The sequence below is a fragment of the Hipposideros armiger genome, unplaced genomic scaffold (genome assembly GCF_001890085.2).
Source record: "Hipposideros armiger isolate ML-2016 unplaced genomic scaffold, ASM189008v1 scaffold_110, whole genome shotgun sequence".
In the NCBI taxonomy this organism is placed as follows: Eukaryota; Metazoa; Chordata; class Mammalia; order Chiroptera; family Hipposideridae; genus Hipposideros; species Hipposideros armiger.
Genome location: NW_017731460.1, coordinates 1122714 through 1142617, shown reverse-complemented (window position 1 = coordinate 1142617; position 19904 = coordinate 1122714). Strand labels below are relative to the sequence as shown.

The following is a 19904-nucleotide window of genomic DNA, read 5'->3' as shown; positions in this document are numbered from 1 at the left end:
GCAGTGTCACTGGCCCTCATATGTGGGATCCGAACCGGGGCCCTCTGGCATCCCAAGCGAGTTCTTAACCATCGCGCCACTCAGCCGGCCCTCTACCTTGTATTTTTATAAGAGACAAACGACAAACAAGTTGATACTACAAATTCAATTTCTAAAAGGATCTTCCAATGACTGTCAAGGGTCAGTACAGATGCTATTCAATCTCCTACTAAACTTTCTAAATCAAGACACTAGAAAAATACAAAAACTTGTAATCATGACCCTGAAACCCACAAGTCTCTTTTGAATCAATATATTAAAGAATGTCATAAATTCTTTGAAATTTGTGTATACTAGAAAAGGGTCAAAAGAATATAAAGCAAAAATTCCTTTATAGGGCCTATCAAAGAAAGGGATTCCCTAATCACTTCAGATAAACGAGAGTTATGGGAGTACATCGGCTTGAGCAGGATACAACTATACGTGAGCATCATAAATTTATAGAGAATGAGAAATGACACTAAATGGGCTACTTTTTTGTCTATCTTACTAGGCAGTAGTAATTAAGGCCATTAACTGTCTAATTTATCTGTTTTCCAGGACCTAGGACAGAGGCTGAAAACAGATTAGGCATTTAATAATTATATACACAACAAATAAATAAAAGAAAAATTAACTTTTGAATAAAAAAATAAACTCACCAGATGATTCAAAGATGCAAGTTCCTGACCTATTACGAAAAAACATGTAAGCTTTAGGTATTGTCAATTACATGTTAAGGAACCTAAGTAAAAATGTTCATAGTTCATATGTAAAAGAGATCTTCAAGCTCATTGTTCCTCCGAAACGGTCAAATTTTTTGGCACATTACACTATAAATATATGCCAGTATTTACTCTAAAAATGATCACAGCTTGGCCTAATAAAAACAACCAAGTGTTGGGTATTAAAGTAGCATCTCATAAAAGGGTTATTATTTACTACATTAACCTCTTAGAATCTCAAAAACTTTAATCTAAAAACAAACAAGCAAATAAAAACTATAATTATCTCTAATCTGTCTACTGAGGGGGAAACTAAAGGTCTAGAGAACCAGGGCCAAAGCCAAGACTACTAGGGACAAGTAGAAAGATAAAATCTGAGAATACCTATTGGCTGATAACTGTGATGTACTTTTTAATTTTTTGAGCTGGGAAAGGGACTTACCTATGAAAAAACTGATGTAATCTTTCTTTAGTTTGTCCAAACCAATTTCCAAAAGCATCTGAACTGGAATAGTCCCACTGAGAGAAACTGTGTCCATGATTCCATGGTAAGACTGATAAATGAGCTTACTTAGTAAACTGTTACTTCCACTATGGAGCTAGAAATCAAGAAAAGTTTATGAAACCATAAATAAATTCATAAGCAAAAGAGAAGCAAACTGCATTAGCTACAAACTAAAAATTGTAAGCTTGCATCTTTAGTCCCCTGATACTATAAATAGTTTGAATAAAAGCCCCCAAGTTACACACGGTTTCTAACATGCCATTCCTGACTCATTTGCTCAAGTCCAAAGCAATTAAGAAGGGTTTAAACTTATCACCCCCAGATGTAATTCCATCAAAGAGAAGGCAGAGTTGGTCTTTTGAAGCTTTATAACTAGGAATTCTCTTCTCCTGGCTAAGTGCTATCTGGCATCTTTTCCCAATTGAACATCTTCAACTACATTGAAAACCCGCTGCTACAGGAAAACTCTCCCTCTATGGTCTATGCATGTGTCCTTATTGGCTACAATATCCAACATACTAACTTGATTTTTACAAATTAAAAAAAGCTGTGAACTTACAGTGTTCCAAATGTTAAACAATTTTAAACATACCTAAAATATTTTATATTTTCTCACCACTGTCCATTATCTCTAATTTTCATTACAATCTTTTGCACTTTCTTTTTTAAAACTATTACCACTTTGTTTGCACTCATTGCACATGGTAGAGATATACTTGTAAACCCTTCACAAACACAGAAACTCGCAAGAAAAAAATTCAATGGCCAAGACTACAATGCCTAGAATCACTAATGCCCAATTAAGGGGCAGAATTTTCATGCCTTTGCTCTGGAGTGTATCTTAGTTCACACCTATGAAAGTTTCAAAGTTTTATAGCCATGAATTGGCAGCCACATTACTTAAAATAATTCCTATTAAATGAGGAATATTTCTGTTTCTAGCTTTTTACTTACCTTTTTCTTGATTATAAAAGCACGAATAGATTATAGAAAATTCATGAAGTACGGAAATGTATAATGCAGTTGGAAAAACTAATTCGTAACCCTACCTCCAGAGGTGATTGCTAAAACATTTTAGCATTTGATTCCAGGTTTTTCTCCCCAAAATGTACATTTTTTTAATAGTATATACTCCTCCTTTCTTTTTACTGAACATGAGAAGCATTTCTCCACATCATCTGTCAGCATCATTTTTAGCATGTAGTAGTCTGTGGTTATATTATTTACTTAGTTATTCCATCAATAGTAGAAACTTAGATCATTTAAAATTTTTTGCTACCATAAACAAGGCTTTAATGACTACTCTGATACATAAAATCTTGATACGTACTTCTGTGTATCAGCTTAAGATGGATCCTAACAAAAGAATTATTGATTCACGTGGCATTTTGAGGATCATTATCAAAATTGCTTTTTAGAGTATTCCAATTTGTATATGAGAATTATCATTCACAGCAACAGTAACAATGACAATATTAGTAGCTTACAAATATTGAGCACTTACCTATGAGCAAGGTGTTTTACATGAATTAAATTATTTAATCCTAAAACAACACTATGAAGTAGTATTATTTCTACTCCTACTTTACAGATGAGGAAACTGGGGCACAGAGAAGTAGATAGCTGTAAGTCTCAGGGCCGGAATTCAAACTCAGGCAGCATATTCCAGAGCCTGTGTTCTTAACCATAGTGCTTTTTCTGAGAAAATTCTAACACGCAATACTAAACTTACCCATGGCTGTATATCACCACGTTGTAGACTCTGGATGATCAACGTGAAACACTTCACCAAGTCTTGATATGAAATCACACCTTGAAAAACAAGTCAGTCTAACATTATTTTGATGGTATTTCTGCAGATCAAATATGTCATTAATCTTAAGTATACACAAATGAAGTGGAAGACAAGTATCTATACTTCATGGATGGGCGAAGAGGAAGAAAAAGGCAAAAGAAAAGACTTAATGCATTTCTAAAGAAAGAAATTAAACTGCCACTAAATAACACACTTAGTAAAATATTAAGGAATATCTTTTCCTTTTTCTAATAATTGTTCTTTCATTAAGGTATGTTTTGGTTCATATACACAGTATGAAAACCACCTAAGTCATATACTTAAGGCAGGAGAAAAAAATAGATTCTACGAATTGTCTTGTTTTAGTACAATTTTTGAGCAGGATATGCCAGTGCAATATTAGAAATCAATTTGTAAAACAGGAACCAACTTTCATACAAAGCTAGTAGTACACACTGTATTATTTCCAAAAGACTTAATTAAAAGTAAACCTAAGAAGTAACAGGAAAAATTCTATTTTACAATCCTGATGGACACCTACTACTACTCATTTTGCACCACAGCTGCTCAACAAAATCGAGATCACACCGTACTGTAAAGAGACACTCGATGGAACGATCAAATGCAGCACTGTCATGCTTCACTGTCTGAAAAAAAAGCGTCAGAGAATACTCAGTTTAACTTTTTTAAAAAGGAAAATAATTTAAGGCCAATAAGCTTTCAAATGCTATTCTTAGAAAATACAGATCCATGATCACACACAAAGAAAGAGGCACAAATCAATAGACAGTGAAAAACTGGGCCCCTAAAATTGTTTTAAAATTGTGATGCTTAACAGCAAGCATCAGCTTTTCTTCATATAAAAATATTTAACTAAATTACTGTTGTCTCCATCTTCCTATTTGTCAAATGACAACACAATTAGTTTAATAATACCACCTCTAGCATTTAACATGCTGTCTTATATTAATATACTAAAGTAATAGCATGTTATAGTATATTAACATATTCATTTCTACTTCTCTGCAGTTGAGCAATTAATAATACATATGTATTAGTTTGCTTTAAAAATATTTATCAGCTCTTAAGAAAAATAATCACCAGTGCTGACATTAAAGACCAAGAAAAAAAACTACCCTCAAAACACTGCCTCCGCTGTACAGATCCATTTGACATGGATGGTACAGCATGAAAGATAACAGTATAATCACATTTTAAAAGTGACTTCAGTGCATAGTTCTAACTGATAGCAACCCACTTACCTCTGTGTCTTTTTTTGTAGAACCATCAAATCCATCCAGCTTATTTAAGTCTAGAAAGTGGCAAAAGCTTATTAATTCTCCATTTTATTTTTCTGCTTTCCAAACTATTTCCCACCTGATTCTATTTTCAAATGGCAAATAAGGACAGTAAAAGTATAACTGGAGATTTTAGCCAATTACTTAACTCTCCGATGGAAGTCATAATAGAGACCCACCAGGTAGGGGGGGTGAGGATGAACCGAGGTACAGGGAGAGCCCCTGACATACAATACTGGGTACATGGTAGGTGCTCACAGGTTACTGTTCCATCCCTCCTCTCCTACAATCTCAAATATGGTTGTGGTATATAAATTTTAGATTAGACCTTATTCTTAAAATTACTTAGGCTGTTACCATTAGCAATTTAGAATGAAAGCTGTCCTTCTGACCATGACAGACCTCATATATCCCAACCCAACAAAATACTAAGCCTAAAAAGACAACTTATATTTAAAGATAGCAAGTATAAACTCCCAATTAAGAAAAACAAACAATGCAGAGTGTGAATCAAGAAAACAAACACCATTCAAGAATTCCTGCACAACTTCAACAGCAGGTTTCACTTCCAGAGGTGCAGGCCATTCCGTAACTCCAGTCCTCAAACCATCAGCCAAAACCTACGGGAGATTTAAAAAGCCCAAAAGCTGGTTAGTAGAAAACACAGTTTAATCAGTAAGGATATATTTAATATTAATCATAATAGTTGCAATAATATTTCTTGAATGTTTAATTACATATGTTCTAAGTGTTTCATATGTAGTACGTTATTTAATCCTCACAAAAACTCTGTGAGGCAGATATTAATATTTACCTCCACTTGATTGAGGCTAAGAGGGGTTAAGTAACTTGCTTGAGGTCATGCAATTAGTGACTGACAGTACCAGGGCACACATCCAAAGATCGTATTCTGAACTATGATGCCCTGTGCATAGATGCTACAGGATCCAAGACTGATGAGCCCACTCTGAAGATACTTGTAATGTGGGTTATGAAGGACAGATAATACAGATAAAGTAACTAAATGGAAGTTTATACAAAAATAATATAAATGCCTTTGCCTATATATATAATATCTAAAACAAAATACTAAGGAAGGGGGGTCAAGATAGGCTGGACTAGCCATGGGTACAATGTGAAACCTCAGCTCAACTCCAACTCAAATGTGGGAAGCATCAGCTAAGAGCTGGGAAGGAGCAGGGAGTGAGATGAAGAGCATGGGATGATTCTAACCAAGGTGGAGGGAACACTGGGAAAGAAGATTACAAGGAGCAGGGGCTAGACAGGAATAGCGATCTTAAAACTTTATAAGATTGTTAATTTCACATGGACGACAACAGCCACTGTTGATTTTGGTGCAGAAAAAATGAAGGATTCCTCATCAGAAATACCCTGGATAGACTCTAAGGAAAAGAGAAAGTACAATGTTTCTCAATAGAAGTGACCTCAATCTCTACCTCCAGGAGGTGTTTGGCAAAATGTGCAGATAATTTTTGGTGTCACAATGGCTGGGGATACAGGAGCACTTTGAGCATTTAATTTGGTCGAGGCCAGGGATGCTAAACATTTTGCAAGGTGTACAAGGATCGTAAACCACAAAGCATGGTCCTGCCCCAAATGATCATAGTGTCCCTGTTGAGAAACAATGAATGATCATTAGAGTGGTCCAGGAGGGAGGTGATAAGATTTTAACCAGGATGAACACAGGGAGAGAAACTTGAAAGGAAGAACAATGTATGAGGGAGGGAGGGCGCGGGGGAGGGGGAGAGAGACAGATACAAAATAAAAGAAAAACAAATCCTATCCATTTATAAAAATATAGAGTTGAACTTAGAGACTATGACTGTGTGCACATCTAAAATTCTGTGAATTTATAAGGGAGATTATAACAAAGCATGAACTTTCAAGTCAGAGAGACAGATGTGTATTTGAATGAGTTTTGAACCAGTTCTTCCGCTTACCAGAGGCTGACACCTCAGGCAAAATAACTGAACCATCTAGCACCACATGTTTGGCACATAGTAGAGTGGCAGCTTCTAGCTGTTCTTACTAAGTAAAATGCAGTTTATCCTTGAACAACACGGGTTTGAACTGCATGGGCCCACTTATATGCAGATTTTTTTCAATAAATACAATAAATGTATTTTCTCTTCCTTATGATTTTCTTAACATTTTCTTCTCTCTAACTTACTTTATTGTAAGAATATAGTATAATACATGTAACATTCAAAATATGTGTTAATTGACTATTTATGTTATCAGTAAGGCTTCCAGTCAACAGTAGGCTATTAGTAACTAAGTTAATTAAGTTATGGGAGGTCAAAAGTTAAACTCAGATTGTTGACTATGGGGCAGGGGGGTTGGGGAGAGTCAGCGTCCTTATCCCCCATGTTGTTCAAGAGTAAACTATATAAATGAAACTGAAGGAATCCATTAGACAGGGGTTCCTGGTCTGGAGATCTAGTCTAGAGAAGATTTCATGTTTCATTTTGGACATATTAAATTTGAGGCCATAGCACTCTACTCAAGTTGGAAATAATTTGATGGAAATAAGAAAGATGGGAACTGGTATCAGCTTAAAGAAGGGATCTGGCATTCCCTTATAAAGGCATTAGTCAAACCACTGAATATATGAAGTCTCTGCCAGGTTGGAGAGAGAAGGGCAAGGACATGAGGGTAGAAGTATGATGGCAGCCCACATCAATGGTCCTGAAAGAGGAACTTTCAAGAAGAAAGGTGAGAAAGGCAGAAAAAGTACCAAATTTTGTACAAACAGGGAAATAACAATAATAGGAGGAAAAAGTATTCAGAATGCTTGGTACTAAACTAGATGCTGAAGGCACAACAGATACCTGGCATTGAAGTCTAGTAAGGGAGACAGGTAAGTAAACAAATTACTATGTTTGGTAAACACCTTGACAGGAGGTATGTGTGGACTTCTATATGAGCCCAAGCACAGGTAGCATAAGCCGTTCTGCGGGATCAGTGCAATCAGCCTTGGGGAAGATGTCACAGAGAGCTCACCCAGCAAAGAGGTGGCAGAAGGGCACACCAGGCAGAGCAAGACACACACACCAGAAAGTGACAAAGTGTGACATGATCAGAGCTACTACAAGCAGGAAACTCAATATTTCAAGGGTTGGAAATTCAAGGGTAGTGGGAGCAGGGTGTTAGATTAAGCTAAAGAAATAAGTAGGTGCCAATAGGAACAAGAAAAGGTGCTAAATGTCATTAGCCATCAGGGAAATGCCACATAACGAGACACTACTTCATCCCACTAGGATGGCTATAATAAAAAACAAAACAAAGACAAAACAAAAACATAATAGCAAGCATTGGCAAGGATATGGAGAAAGTGAACCCTCATAATCTGCTGGTATAAATAGAAAATGATGTAGCCACTTTGGAAACAGTTATAGTTTGGGAGTTCCTCAAAAGGTCAAACATAGAGTTAAACCTATGACCCAGCAACTCCGCTCAAAAGATCTGAAAAGATATGCCACACAAAAACATGTACATGATTATTCACGGCGGCATTCCTTAAAATAGCCCAAAAATAGAAACAACTGAAACGTCCATCAGCTGATGGATGGATAAACAAAATATGGTGTAGCTATACAACTGAATGCTATTCAGCAATAAAAAGGAATAAAGCACTACAGAAAGTACCTTAGTGGTTGCCAGGGGCCAATGGGGGTGGGAGGTAACTGCTAATGGGTATGGGATTTCTTTTGGGGGTGATGTAAATGCTCTAAAATTAAATATGGTCATGGTTGTACAACTCTTTAAGTATACTAAAAACTACTGAACAAGTGAATTTTATGGGATGTAATTTATATCTCAATAAAGCTGTTAAAAAAAAGAAATAAGAAAATAAGTAAGGCAGTGACTGAATACAACTGGCTTTGTATGCCAGGCTAAGACATTTGGAATTTCTACTGCATTAAAATGAGGCACCCCCTTGAGATTCAATTTGTAGAGTGGAGCTAAAATTACTGAAACATAAAATTCTTGAAGCACATGCTCATTAATCTTTAGCATCAATCAAAACCCAAGTTATTACCAAACAGATTACATGTGCATTTAAAATAAATTGGCAGCTAACCCACCTGGAAAGAGGCGAATCCATCATATAAATAAAAACCAAACACTCCAATAGCAAAGGCAGAAGAACTGTAGCTATTAACTATCTAACTAATGCTTTCTTTAAATGTAAGGACAAGTACCCCATAGTAAAATTGTCCAAATTGCATACATAACATTTGGAACAAATTTTGAAGAATACAAAACAAAATACAATGATATTAGCAAACATTTGTATGGAAAAATAAGATTTAACGCAAGATACAAATTCCAGAAGGATACTCACAAGGAGAAATTTCAGTTCTCTGTGAAGGTGATTCAAAGGACTTCTGGGATCTCCTGATTCCACTTTAATATTCTAAAAAATTCCCAAAGTCAGTTTTCACTGGTAATCCCATCTTCTTGGCATAAGGGTCATAGTAACATGAATTTCAAACTACCCACACATTAAAAATATATTTCATAAAGCATTAATGAATTGAAAAAGGAGGGCAATACTTCATTTAGAGATACTCAGAGATATCATAGATCCTGCCCATCCTGATGCAATAAATGCAGTAACCTAAATTCAGGCTACCACATCCTCTCTCTCTCTCTCTCTATATATATATATACCACAATTATACCTATATGGGACAACTGCTGTCCTGCACTCTCCCACTTAATTTCCAAAGGACAAGTAGGAGAAATATATCTCAAGACTCAATGACAGGGGCCGGCCAAGTGGCTCAGTTGGTTAAGAGCGCGAGCTCTGAGCAACAGGGTGGCCAATTCGATTCCCACATGGGCCGGTGAGCTGCACCCGAGGTGAGCTGCCCCTGAGCTGCCAAGAGGTGGCAGGATGGCTCACTTGGTGAGAGAACGTGCTCCTAACAACAAGACTGCAGGTTCGATTCCCACATGGGATGGTGGCTACACCGTCCCCCCACCCCTCCTACCCGCCGCAACTAAGATTGAAAACTGCACCTTGAGCTGAGCAGCCATGAGCTGCCAATGGGCGGCAACTGGACTTGGAGCTGAGCTAGCTGTGCCCTCCACAACTAAGATTGAAAGACAACAACGGGGCTGTTCCCCTTCCCCAATAAAGTCTTTAACTCTCCATTGGGAGCAACTTCAAATATCTAACAGTTAACTTAAGTATTATCACTCATCACTTCCATATCTTCCCCCTCTACCGTAACCTATCGCCAGTCGTGTTTGTGACTTAGTAAAGACATATTTCATAGTGGCATCTTTGTGTGCAATGAATCTGTGAGATCAGTTGAACCCAACGGAGGTTTTAAAAAAAAAAAGAAAGATTCAATGACAAACTTAGCATTACCATACACCAAAAATACCCTTCTCCCCATACACATGTCCATTAGATTCCTTCTAACTAAACAACAGTGTGCTGTCCTAACTGGAGGTCAAGTTTTACAACCCTAAGACATTTTTTTAAAAAAAGAGGGAGGGTGGGGAAAAAAAATAAAAAAGTAAATTCTGTTGTAGGTAAATTCCTGTTATAAGAAAAGAAAAGCATTAAGAATACAATTATCTGGGCAGGCCGAGTGGCTCAGTTGGTTTAGATTTGGCATAAGAATGCGAGCTCTGAGCAACAGGGCCACCGGTTTGATACCCACATAAGCCAGTGACGCTGCGCCCGAGCTGAGCTGTCACTGAGCTGCCACCAGGTGGCAAGATGGCTCAGCTGGTGGGCTACACCCATCCGCAACTAAGACTGAACTCAGCACCTTGAGCTGAGCTGCCGCCTGGATGGCTCAGTGGATAGGGCATGCGCTCTTAACAACAAGGCTGCTGGTTCGACTCCCGCATGGGAAGGTGGCTACACCCAACCGCAACTTAGATTGAACACAGCACCTTGAGCTTAGAGGCCACAAGTTGCCGACGAGAAACCAGATGGCGACTGGCGCCCTTCATAACAAAGGCTGAAGAACAACAACTTGTCTGTTCCCCTTCCCCAATTCCCCAACACTGTTCTCCTCCCCCAATTCTCCAATAAAATCTTTAAAAAAAAAAATAATATAATTATCCATAATTCCACCACCCTGAGGGAACCACTGTTAATACTATCCAGGCTTCTTTGTATACATTTTTTTTAAAACATAGTTGAGATCTTATTATATATCCAATGTTGTACTTTTTCCTTTGGTTTGCTTAAATATAAGCATTTCTTATTATCATTAAAGATTAAATAGTGATTTTTAAAGAATGTATATTTCATCATGGAAATCTATTAATCTTTTCCCTATTGAACATCTAGGGTTTGTTTTTAATAGTTTGGAAACACAGCTATATTACCATGAAGATCTTCCTACATACAGAGGGTGCCAAAAAATGTATACACATTTTAAGAAAGGACAACTATATTATATTGTAATACTCAATATATACCGATAACAGAAGATGAACACAAGTCACGTTTGACTTCTGCAATTACAAGACGTTCTCAAAGTGGTTACCAACAGCGTTCAGACACTTCTGATTACGGCGAACTACTGCTTGAATAACGTTGACCAAAGTGCCCACCTGTATCGCTGTGCATGCCGTTTCAATTTCTTCACACAGCACCATGCGTCTCAAACTTATCACAAATGTGTGCAGTTGTTAGGTGTGTTGGAGGTTCTGTTGCATACTCACACCTCCATTGTCGCTGTACTTCCACAACGTTCTCGAATTTCAAATACCACTTCAAAATGGTCTTGAGCTCCTCAAACAACTGTGCTTCCGCCATTTTCTTTGACTGTCCTGCCTGTCCTATGGTGACACTAGTAACGCCACCTTTTGAATGAATGTTATACAACACATTGCTACCATAATTCAATTCAACTTTGAAAAGTACTACATAGATAACATCTCTTAAAATGTGTATATATATTTTCTGGCACCCCCAGTATAGATTTGCTAGCAATTCTGATTAATTTCTTAAGACAGATTCCTAGAAATGTAAATATAGGGTGAAAAGGCTTTTAATAATATGATCCGTGATGTGTTGCCAATATCTGCACTCTTCTAAGAATAGCAGAGATGGTAAGTCAGTTTGATGATTTCACTTGTGTCCCAACTTCACTGGAAAATTCTTAAGTTACATGATTGCAGCACTGTGGGCAACTGATAGATCAGATCACCTGGCCAAACCTCTACTGGCTGCCCTGGTGATACTTCAGGGGGACAGCTGAGCCTTTCAGAGCTCAGAGAGGGCTGGGGCTAGAATTGAAAGCATGCAGCATCAGCAACAAGCAAGTTAAAAGTAAACCTACATTGATTAAACGCAGCAACAGAAATGTGGGTTCGTGCTTACCAGAGTTGCATTTGAAGAGAGTGGAGGAATTTGAAGAATCTCATCCACAGGACTCCAGGAAATGTCCAAAGTGACAGTAGTCTGTGACGCAGGAACTATGTCATCCAAGGCAGTGGACTTCAAGAGCTCATACTGGGCAAAGCCCCTGGCTGTAACCTGAAAAGAGTACATCCAACAGGCAATTCATTATACTATTACATGACCGAAGGCCCATTATCAAAACTACTTTCTTGGGCCAGCCAAGAGGCTCAGTTGGTTAAGAGCACGAGCTCTGAGCAACAGGGTCATCGGTTTAATTCCCACATGGGCCAGTGAGCTGCGCCCAAGCCAAGCTGCCGCTGAGCTGTCAAGAGATGGCAGAATGGCTCAGCTGGTGAGAGCACGTGCCCCTAACAACAAGGATGCCGGTTTGACTCTCACATGGGAGGGTAGGCTATGCTCACCCGCAACTAAGATTGAACACAGCACTTTGAGCTGAGTTGTCCTGAGCTGCCGCCAGGCGGCCGGATGGCAACTAGACTTGGAGCTGAGCTACCTGCACCCTCCACAACTAAGACTGAAGGACAACAACTTGGCTGTTCCCCTTCCCCAATTCTCCCAACACTGTTCCCCTTCCCCAATAAAAAAAAAAAAACTACTTTCTTTTCTCAAAAGAAGAAAAAGTGTCATACTTTTATCCCGAATGGAAAATAAGACAATATTTTTTAATCACAAAGATTAGCTAAAAAGACAGAAGGCATGTACCGGGGTGCCAAAAAAATGTATACACATGACTTACTTCAACATGACAAAATTCAACTTTTGTTATCAGTATATATTATTACAATTTTAATACAAGGTCAGACAATTTAGCGAACTCAGCCTAGAAAAAGTGTTATATACCTCATTGCTGAATATCGCTACAGTCACCTTCAAAGTACTCCCCTTGGGAAGCTATGCACCAATGCCAGTACCTAGTCCACCCTTCAAAGCAATTTGGGAACTCTTTTTCTGGAATGGCCATTAGAGCTGTCATTGTATTACCCTTGATGTCCTAAATGTCATCAAAATGTCTTCCTTTCAGTATTTCTTTTCTCTTCAGGTAAAGAAGTCACTGGGGGCCAGATCACGCAAGTAGGGAGGGTGTTCCAATACAGTTATTTGTTTACTGCCTAAAAACTCCCTCACAGACAGTGCCATGTGAGCTGGTGCATTGTCATGATGCAAGAGCCATGAATTGCTAGCGAAAAGTTCAGGTTGTCTAACTTTATTATTTATTTATTTATTTTTTAAAGATTTTATTGGGAAATTGGGGGAGGGGAACAGACAAGTTGCTGTCCTTTTGTTCTTCAGTCTAGTTGTGGAGGATGTCGCTTCACAATACCCATGCTGGTATTGTTATCATTGCGCTCTTCCCGGGCGAGGCAGATGAGTCGCTGGCACTGGACAGCCGCTCCCAGCGGCTCCCGGCAGCCCTTGGTGGCTGCTGGCCACTCACGTATCTTATGGCAGCCCACTGCTACCCCACTGCAGCCTACGTACGCCATGGCCGGAGACTCACGGCAGCCCAGCTCCAGGTCGAGCTGTTGTTCACCATCTTAGCTGTAGAGGGCACAGCGTCACTGGCCCATGTGGGATCGAAACCAGAGGCCCTGCTGCTCAGAACTCGCGTGTCCAAGCCAACTCTTAACCAACGAGCCACTTGGTCAGCCGGCATCTAACTTTTTCATGCAGCCTTTTCAGCACTTCTAAATAGTAAACTTGGTTAACTGTTTGTCGAGTTGGTACAAATTCATAATGAATAATCCCTCTGATTACCAAAAAGGTTAGCAACATCGTTGAAACAAGTTCGCCAACTTAAATGTCAGACCTCATACAGTTTTTTTTCCCTTCTTAAAATGTGTATACATTTTGTTGGCACCCTCCATATTTTAATTTTAGTCATTACCTAATATGAAAATAAATACAAGCATTTCAATACTACAGAAAAATATCTAGTCATATTACGAATAAAAAAAATTAAACTAGGAAGATAGGTAAATAACAGTTTCAAGAAAATAATGAGAAAAGAAATACTTACAGTAGACAAGTGATGTCTTTTCTTATGTGAATTTTTTAAGTCTTCAAGATTTACAGAATAATTTTTATCAGCTATGAGACATGAAAGAAAGAAAAAAATTTAAAGGTACAATTCAAAATAATCTTAGCGCTAGAAAATTCAAATTCTGAGGGTCCCACAACTTAATACTAATAATAGTTGACATTAAAATTTAAATCACAGATGAAAGAAATCTTTATAGAAAAATGAAAGTGGAACAAAGGTCAATACTACCACCAAAAATATAATATGCTTACTGTGAGACTAGAAATATATTATTGTATTCAATTTTTTTTATCCTCCAATGAACGAAAACTTTCAAAAAGACATACAAATTAAATGAAACCCAAACAAAACAGTTATAAACTCTTGTCCAGATTTTTGGAGATCTATTTCTGGTGATTCTGGAATATCGCCTAGATGCTGCAAGTTACACACAAGAGTAGATTCATGGTAGCTAACACAAGCTCCATTGTGTGCACCTCCTTCTTAATACCAATTTTCAATTAAAACCACAAAACAATAGCTATCAAATAAATATGCACACACACACCCATAAAAGCAGTAAGAGTGAGCTCTCACCTTTACAACTGACTACATATAAGACAATTCCTGCAATGCTGTTGTTGGTTGTGATAGGCTCAGCTCCTAGCCAACAGGTCCCTTCAGGATCTGAACTGTCACACCTTACCCAAAGGGGAGGAAGGGCAGTAACTGGCCGACTAATCTTCAAATGGGTCATACTAGGATTGTGAGCCATGGTGTAAAGTCCGATTAACTGCCTTGAAAACAAGAGTAAGAAGAATGAATTATAGGTAGAGATTGCCAATCAGACAAGAATTTTCTTTTCCAAAGATATCATGAAGATTGTCCCAGAAACAAAACTCTGGAAATTAAGTGGCAAAGTGCCCATAAATATTTCACCCAGTGAAGAAGTGAGAGAAGGACACATCAGGCAGATCAAGACTCATGCACCAGAAAGTGACAGAGTGACAGGATCAGAGCTACTATAAGCAGGGGTTCAATATGGTTCAGTGGAAGTAAAAGCATATTGTGAAATCAATCTAAGGAAATAAATAGGATATGTCAATTGTATCTCAATAAAGCTGGGCAAAAAAAGAAAGAAGTAGGAGCCAATAAGCCCATGAAAAGATGCTTGAAGTCATTAGTCATTGGAACACTCAAGGAAATCTGAATATGAACTGTGAATTTGATAATAGCATTGTAACCATGTTAAATTTCCAGATTTTGATCATTGTTCTGTGGTTACATAAGAGAATGTACTTGTTCTTAGGAAATACATAGTGATGTATTTAGGGGTAAAGAATTACAATGTCTCCAACATACTGTCAATATTTCATTAAAAAATTGTGTGTGAGATGTATATTTTATATAGATGGTAGGAGTGGAGGAGGAGGAAGAGCAGGAGAAATAAAAGAATGACAAAGCAGATGCAGCAAAATGTAAACAATTGTTGAATCTGAGTTAAGGATATACAGAAGTTTCCATACTATGCTTGTAACTGTCCTGTAAATTTGGAAGTATATCAAAATTAAAAGCTACCCAAAAATGTGGCCTAAATTTTTTTCCAAAGAGATGAAAACTGAATTTATTGTCAACAGATGTTCAGGAAAGGAATTTCTAAGGGGTTGTACTTCAAAAAGGAAATACAATAATCCCAGAAGGAAGGTCTGAAATGCAAGAAGAAATGGAGAGCAAAGAAATGATAAGCATATGGGTAAACCCCAACAAACACTGGCTGGAGAAAACAATACAAATAAATAATGTTTAAGATGTGTGGAGAAAAGAAAAAAGGCCTTCAAATATGATTGAAAATCAAGAAGCCAAGAAAGTGTTAACTACATACAAATGTTAGAAGCTTCTCCAAAGCAAAACAAACAAAAACCACCATGAAGGAAAGTCACTTTGTGAGTATTGCTATTATAGTTGTTATTCTCTAACGTTATTATTTATATGACTATATCTTCCAGAACTCCTTGATGGCAAGGACTTTTTGGTTTTGGAGGTAGGAGAGGCTGGGCAGAGGGAACTGCATATGGCTACACAGGGAGGAGGCAGCAAGTAGGCTGGCAACGCAGACAGAGACAGCAGGGTTTCTAACAGAGTGGAGTCACCCCTTATTTGGCAGGCGAGTCCCATGTTTGCAGGACATTTACAATCCATGGTCCAGGGCAATAGCTCCCCTCAGTCACTGTAATAACCAGAAAGTACCCCTGCAATTTCCAAACGCCCGCTGGGTACCCCTGGTGGAGGACTACTGGACTAGACAAGGAAGGCTCCTGTGTATCACTCAAAAGGAATTTGGATGTTATCATGAGGCAATGAAAACTGCTGAGGGATTTATAAGCAGGGAAGAAACACAATCAGGCTTTCTGGCAGCAGTGAGGAAGAGATTGGAGGGGAACCAGGTTAGACACAAGGAAAACATCTAAGAAGCAACAACAACAAATGGTACAGGGGACTGGAAAAAGGGAAAATCACTGCAGCCTTCCTGGTCATGTCTGGGAAACCTATGGCATAGTCAAGTAGAGCTATCCTTAGAGAGTTAGATATACATATTGGGGTGGGGGTGGGGGGCGAAGGAGGGAGGGATCTGGGCTAGACATATACTTTTTCCCAATTTACATTGAATGCTTCAATTTAAATTCATTCCTACCCTCCACCCCCATTCCTATCCCAATACTAAGAAAAAACTTACCTTCCCCTTCCAACTGGTAAAGCAAGTGGTCCAACATTCTCACCAGTAGAGAAATCAGAGATAGCAGTTTCTTCCGATTGTAGCTCTTCAACATGACTTGTCTCTTCCTTTTCTAAAGGCTTTAAAAATGTTTTCAAATTATTTAACCAGGTAAAAGAATATTTAAGATAACAGTCAACTCTTCACTATGCTAGAACATAATGTACTGATTTCTAAAACCTAAGCACAAATGATTAGGTTATGGCAAGAATCATAGCTACAAACCAGTCTGGTACCAACAAATCTTGCCATTAGAAGCATTCCAATGTTCCAGCAAAAGATATTGCTCTAAGTTGCTACTGATAAAGGAAGCATCTGATGCCCTTAGAAAAGAAAGTGCTCCAACACGTACAAAATGATGAGTTAAAGACAAGGGAAACCCATGGAAGGGAGACACCCCAATTTTTTCAGATTCTTCACTCCCAAACATGAAGATCCATAGCCCTTACTCCTTAAAGCTATTCCTCTGAGGGCTATGACTCTTGTTTGTGTTACAGGGTTCTGATATCTATTTGTTTCTGATATCTCTGCGTTTAAGTAGTTAACTGGCTCAGCTTTGCCAATAATAACAATAATTATGAGTACACATTTCCTGAGTATTACTGGGTACTAGCTACTGGTCTAAGTTTTCTTTTATTCTTCATAAAAGCCTTTAGATAGATACGACTATTAACCCTGTTTTGGAGATGGGAAACCTGAGGTAGCGAATGGCTAAATTACTTGCCTAGGATAACACAGCTGCTGAGCGCAAAGCCAACATTTGAATCTAGGTAGTCCCTTCTGGCAGTAAATCTTCTGCTGACTTAATAGGTATCAACCTAGATGTTTCCTCAGCTTTGAATTTCTTTTGCCAGATTCCAGATTTCATTTTCTTCCAGGCTAGGGTTTCCAAAAAGTTCCTAGAACTAGAGGTACCCAAGAAATATCATTTTTTCCTCCATTCTCCTTTTCAATAGTCATATACCTGAAACTCATGCGTTAACCTCTACTGATCTTTGCAGAAACAAAGGCCATTTTAATTGCTCACCATCCAAAAATGCCAGGGCCTAACTAAATTCCAGGTAACTGCTTACAACTCGGAGCTGCATTCTCATCAGTATCCTAACCCAGATTTCCACAAACAACCTCTGCTCATCTTTACCTTTTCCAAGATAACAATTCACCTTGATCTGACCGTCTTCATATTTTCAGCTTTTGCTCAACATAAATTTCCTCTTCTCTCCATAAAAAAAGTCTAAAGTCAACCACATAATTCACCTATAATTATTCTCCAAGCATTTGTCCACCATAGGTAAGCACTAATAACAGCCATTCATTAACATAAGCAATAAAGTAGTTCCCCTCCTCAGAAAGTTTTCAGGTGTATGTATTTAAAATAAAGAGCTCCCGGGCCGGCTGACTGGCGTGTTGGTTAAGATCTAGCTTGGGATGCCAGCTCTGAGCAGTAGGGCCCCCCGGTTCGGATCCCACATATGAGGGCTAGTGACACTGCCCTCTACAGCTAAGACGGTGAACAACAGCTCAACCTGGAGCTGGGCTGCCTTGAGTCGCCGGAGACGGCATAGGCTGCAGCCCCTGCTGCAGTGGGCTGCCCATAAGCTAATGTGTGTGGCCAGCAGCCAGCATGAGCGGCCGGCAGCCAGTGTGAGCTGCCAAGAGCTGCTGTGAGCGGCTGTCCAGAAGCCGGCGACCACCTGCCTCACCCGGGAAGAGCACAATGATAATACCAACATGGGCCAGTGAAGCAACATCCTCCACAACTAGGCTGAAGAACAAAAGGACAGCAACTTGTCTGTTCCCCTTCCCCCAATTCCCCAGCATTGTTCTCCTCCCCCAATTCCCCAATAAAATCTTAAAAAAAATTTTTTTTTAATAAGAAATAAAATAAAGAGCTCCCTGTTCATTTATCACAATGCCTGTCCAGACAACATGAAAGTCCTAAAGCAGACAGAAGCAGTTCCTTCTAAAAGAACCTCTACTTTCCCCTATTAGAGCCTGTTCCTATCTACCTCAGGAAACAATGTAACCAAAAAAAACGGATGTTGGTCCCAAGCAACTGTGTATAAATGTGACAGCATTATCAGCATTCAATAAAACCCACATTACCAAAACAGTTACCATAATTAAAACACACAAGTTTAACACTGCAATTATAAAATGATACAAAAATAAGAAGTTCCCTCTTGTTACATTTAACAAACAAAAATTAAAGTAGAACTTTATAGTCATAGCTACTTATGCTGTGTTGTTCAATACAGTCATCACCTGCCAAATGAGGCTATAGAACACTTGAAATGTGGCCAGACCAAACTGAGATGTAAGTGTAAAACCAAACACAAGATTTTGAAGATGTAGTATGGAAAAAAGAACTTGAAATATCTCATTAATGATTTTTAAATTAATTAGCTATTAAAATAATAGATTAAATAAAAATATTACTAAACCTAATTTCAAACCCAGCAATCCAACTCCTGCGTTACTGACTATAAACAAAAGTTATGCTTACACAAAAATCTGCACAAAAGTGATTATATTAGCTGTATTCACGATTGAAGACTGAAAACAACACAAAAACACAAATGTCCTTCAAAGGGTGAATGGGTAAATAAACTGGTATATTCATACCATGAAACACTACAATTAAAAGAAATGAACCACTGATACACATACAACTTGGATGAATCTCAAAGGCATTATACTAAATGACAGAAGCCAAACTCAAAAGGCTGCACACTGTATGATTCCATTTGACATCCTTAAAAAGACAAAACTACAATGAGGGAAAAGACTTGCCCAGGGGTAACGGTTGTAGGAGGGCATGATTTTAAAGGGATAGCACAACGGAGTTCTGGGGGTGATGGAATTGTTTTGTGTCCTGATTGTGGTGATTACCAGACTCTATATATGTATTAAAATTCACAGGACTGAATAACAAAAGAAAAAAGTCCATTTTACTGTATCATAATTTCACTTATTTCTTTTCGTGTAATGAGTCTGCTAGAAAATTTTAAATTGCATACGTGGTTCACATTATATTTCTGTTGGACAGTACTTATTCCTAAAAGAATTAGAATCCACTTTCAAAAATATGATTTAAAAATGTGTACATTTCAGATTACTCCCACAAAACCAAATTTGGCTATTAAGAATTAAACAACCAGGGCCGGCCGAGTGGCGTGATGGTTAAGAACTGGCTTGGGACACTAGAGGGCCCCGGTTCAGATCCCACATATGAGGGCCAGTGACATTGCCCTCCACGGCTGAGATGCTGAACAACAGCTCAACCTGGAGCTGGGCTGCCATGAGTAGCCGGCGATGGCGTAGGCTGCAGCCCCTGTGGCAGTGGG

At 38.5% G+C, this 19904-nt stretch overlaps 1 protein-coding gene across 2 annotated transcripts in view; it reads right to left on the bottom strand.

Annotated features, from left to right (window-relative positions):
* ZWILCH (zwilch kinetochore protein) overlaps nucleotides 1-19904 on the bottom strand; it is a 38155-nt gene that overhangs the window by 11467 nt on the left and 6784 nt on the right. For both annotated transcript variants that reach the window (XM_019647264.1, XM_019647266.1), the window contains exons 3-13: nucleotides 16519-16637; nucleotides 14382-14581; nucleotides 13782-13852; nucleotides 11723-11878; nucleotides 8711-8782; nucleotides 4868-4961; nucleotides 4306-4355; nucleotides 3585-3690; nucleotides 2981-3060; nucleotides 1186-1342; nucleotides 681-709 (exon numbers count right to left, since the gene is read on the bottom strand). In XM_019647264.1, coding sequence (XP_019502809.1) covers nucleotides 681-709; nucleotides 1186-1342; nucleotides 2981-3060; nucleotides 3585-3690; nucleotides 4306-4355; nucleotides 4868-4961; nucleotides 8711-8782; nucleotides 11723-11878; nucleotides 13782-13852; nucleotides 14382-14581; nucleotides 16519-16637 — 1134 coding nt within the window. The remainder of the gene's footprint in view (nucleotides 1-680; nucleotides 710-1185; nucleotides 1343-2980; nucleotides 3061-3584; nucleotides 3691-4305; nucleotides 4356-4867; nucleotides 4962-8710; nucleotides 8783-11722; nucleotides 11879-13781; nucleotides 13853-14381; nucleotides 14582-16518; nucleotides 16638-19904) is intronic.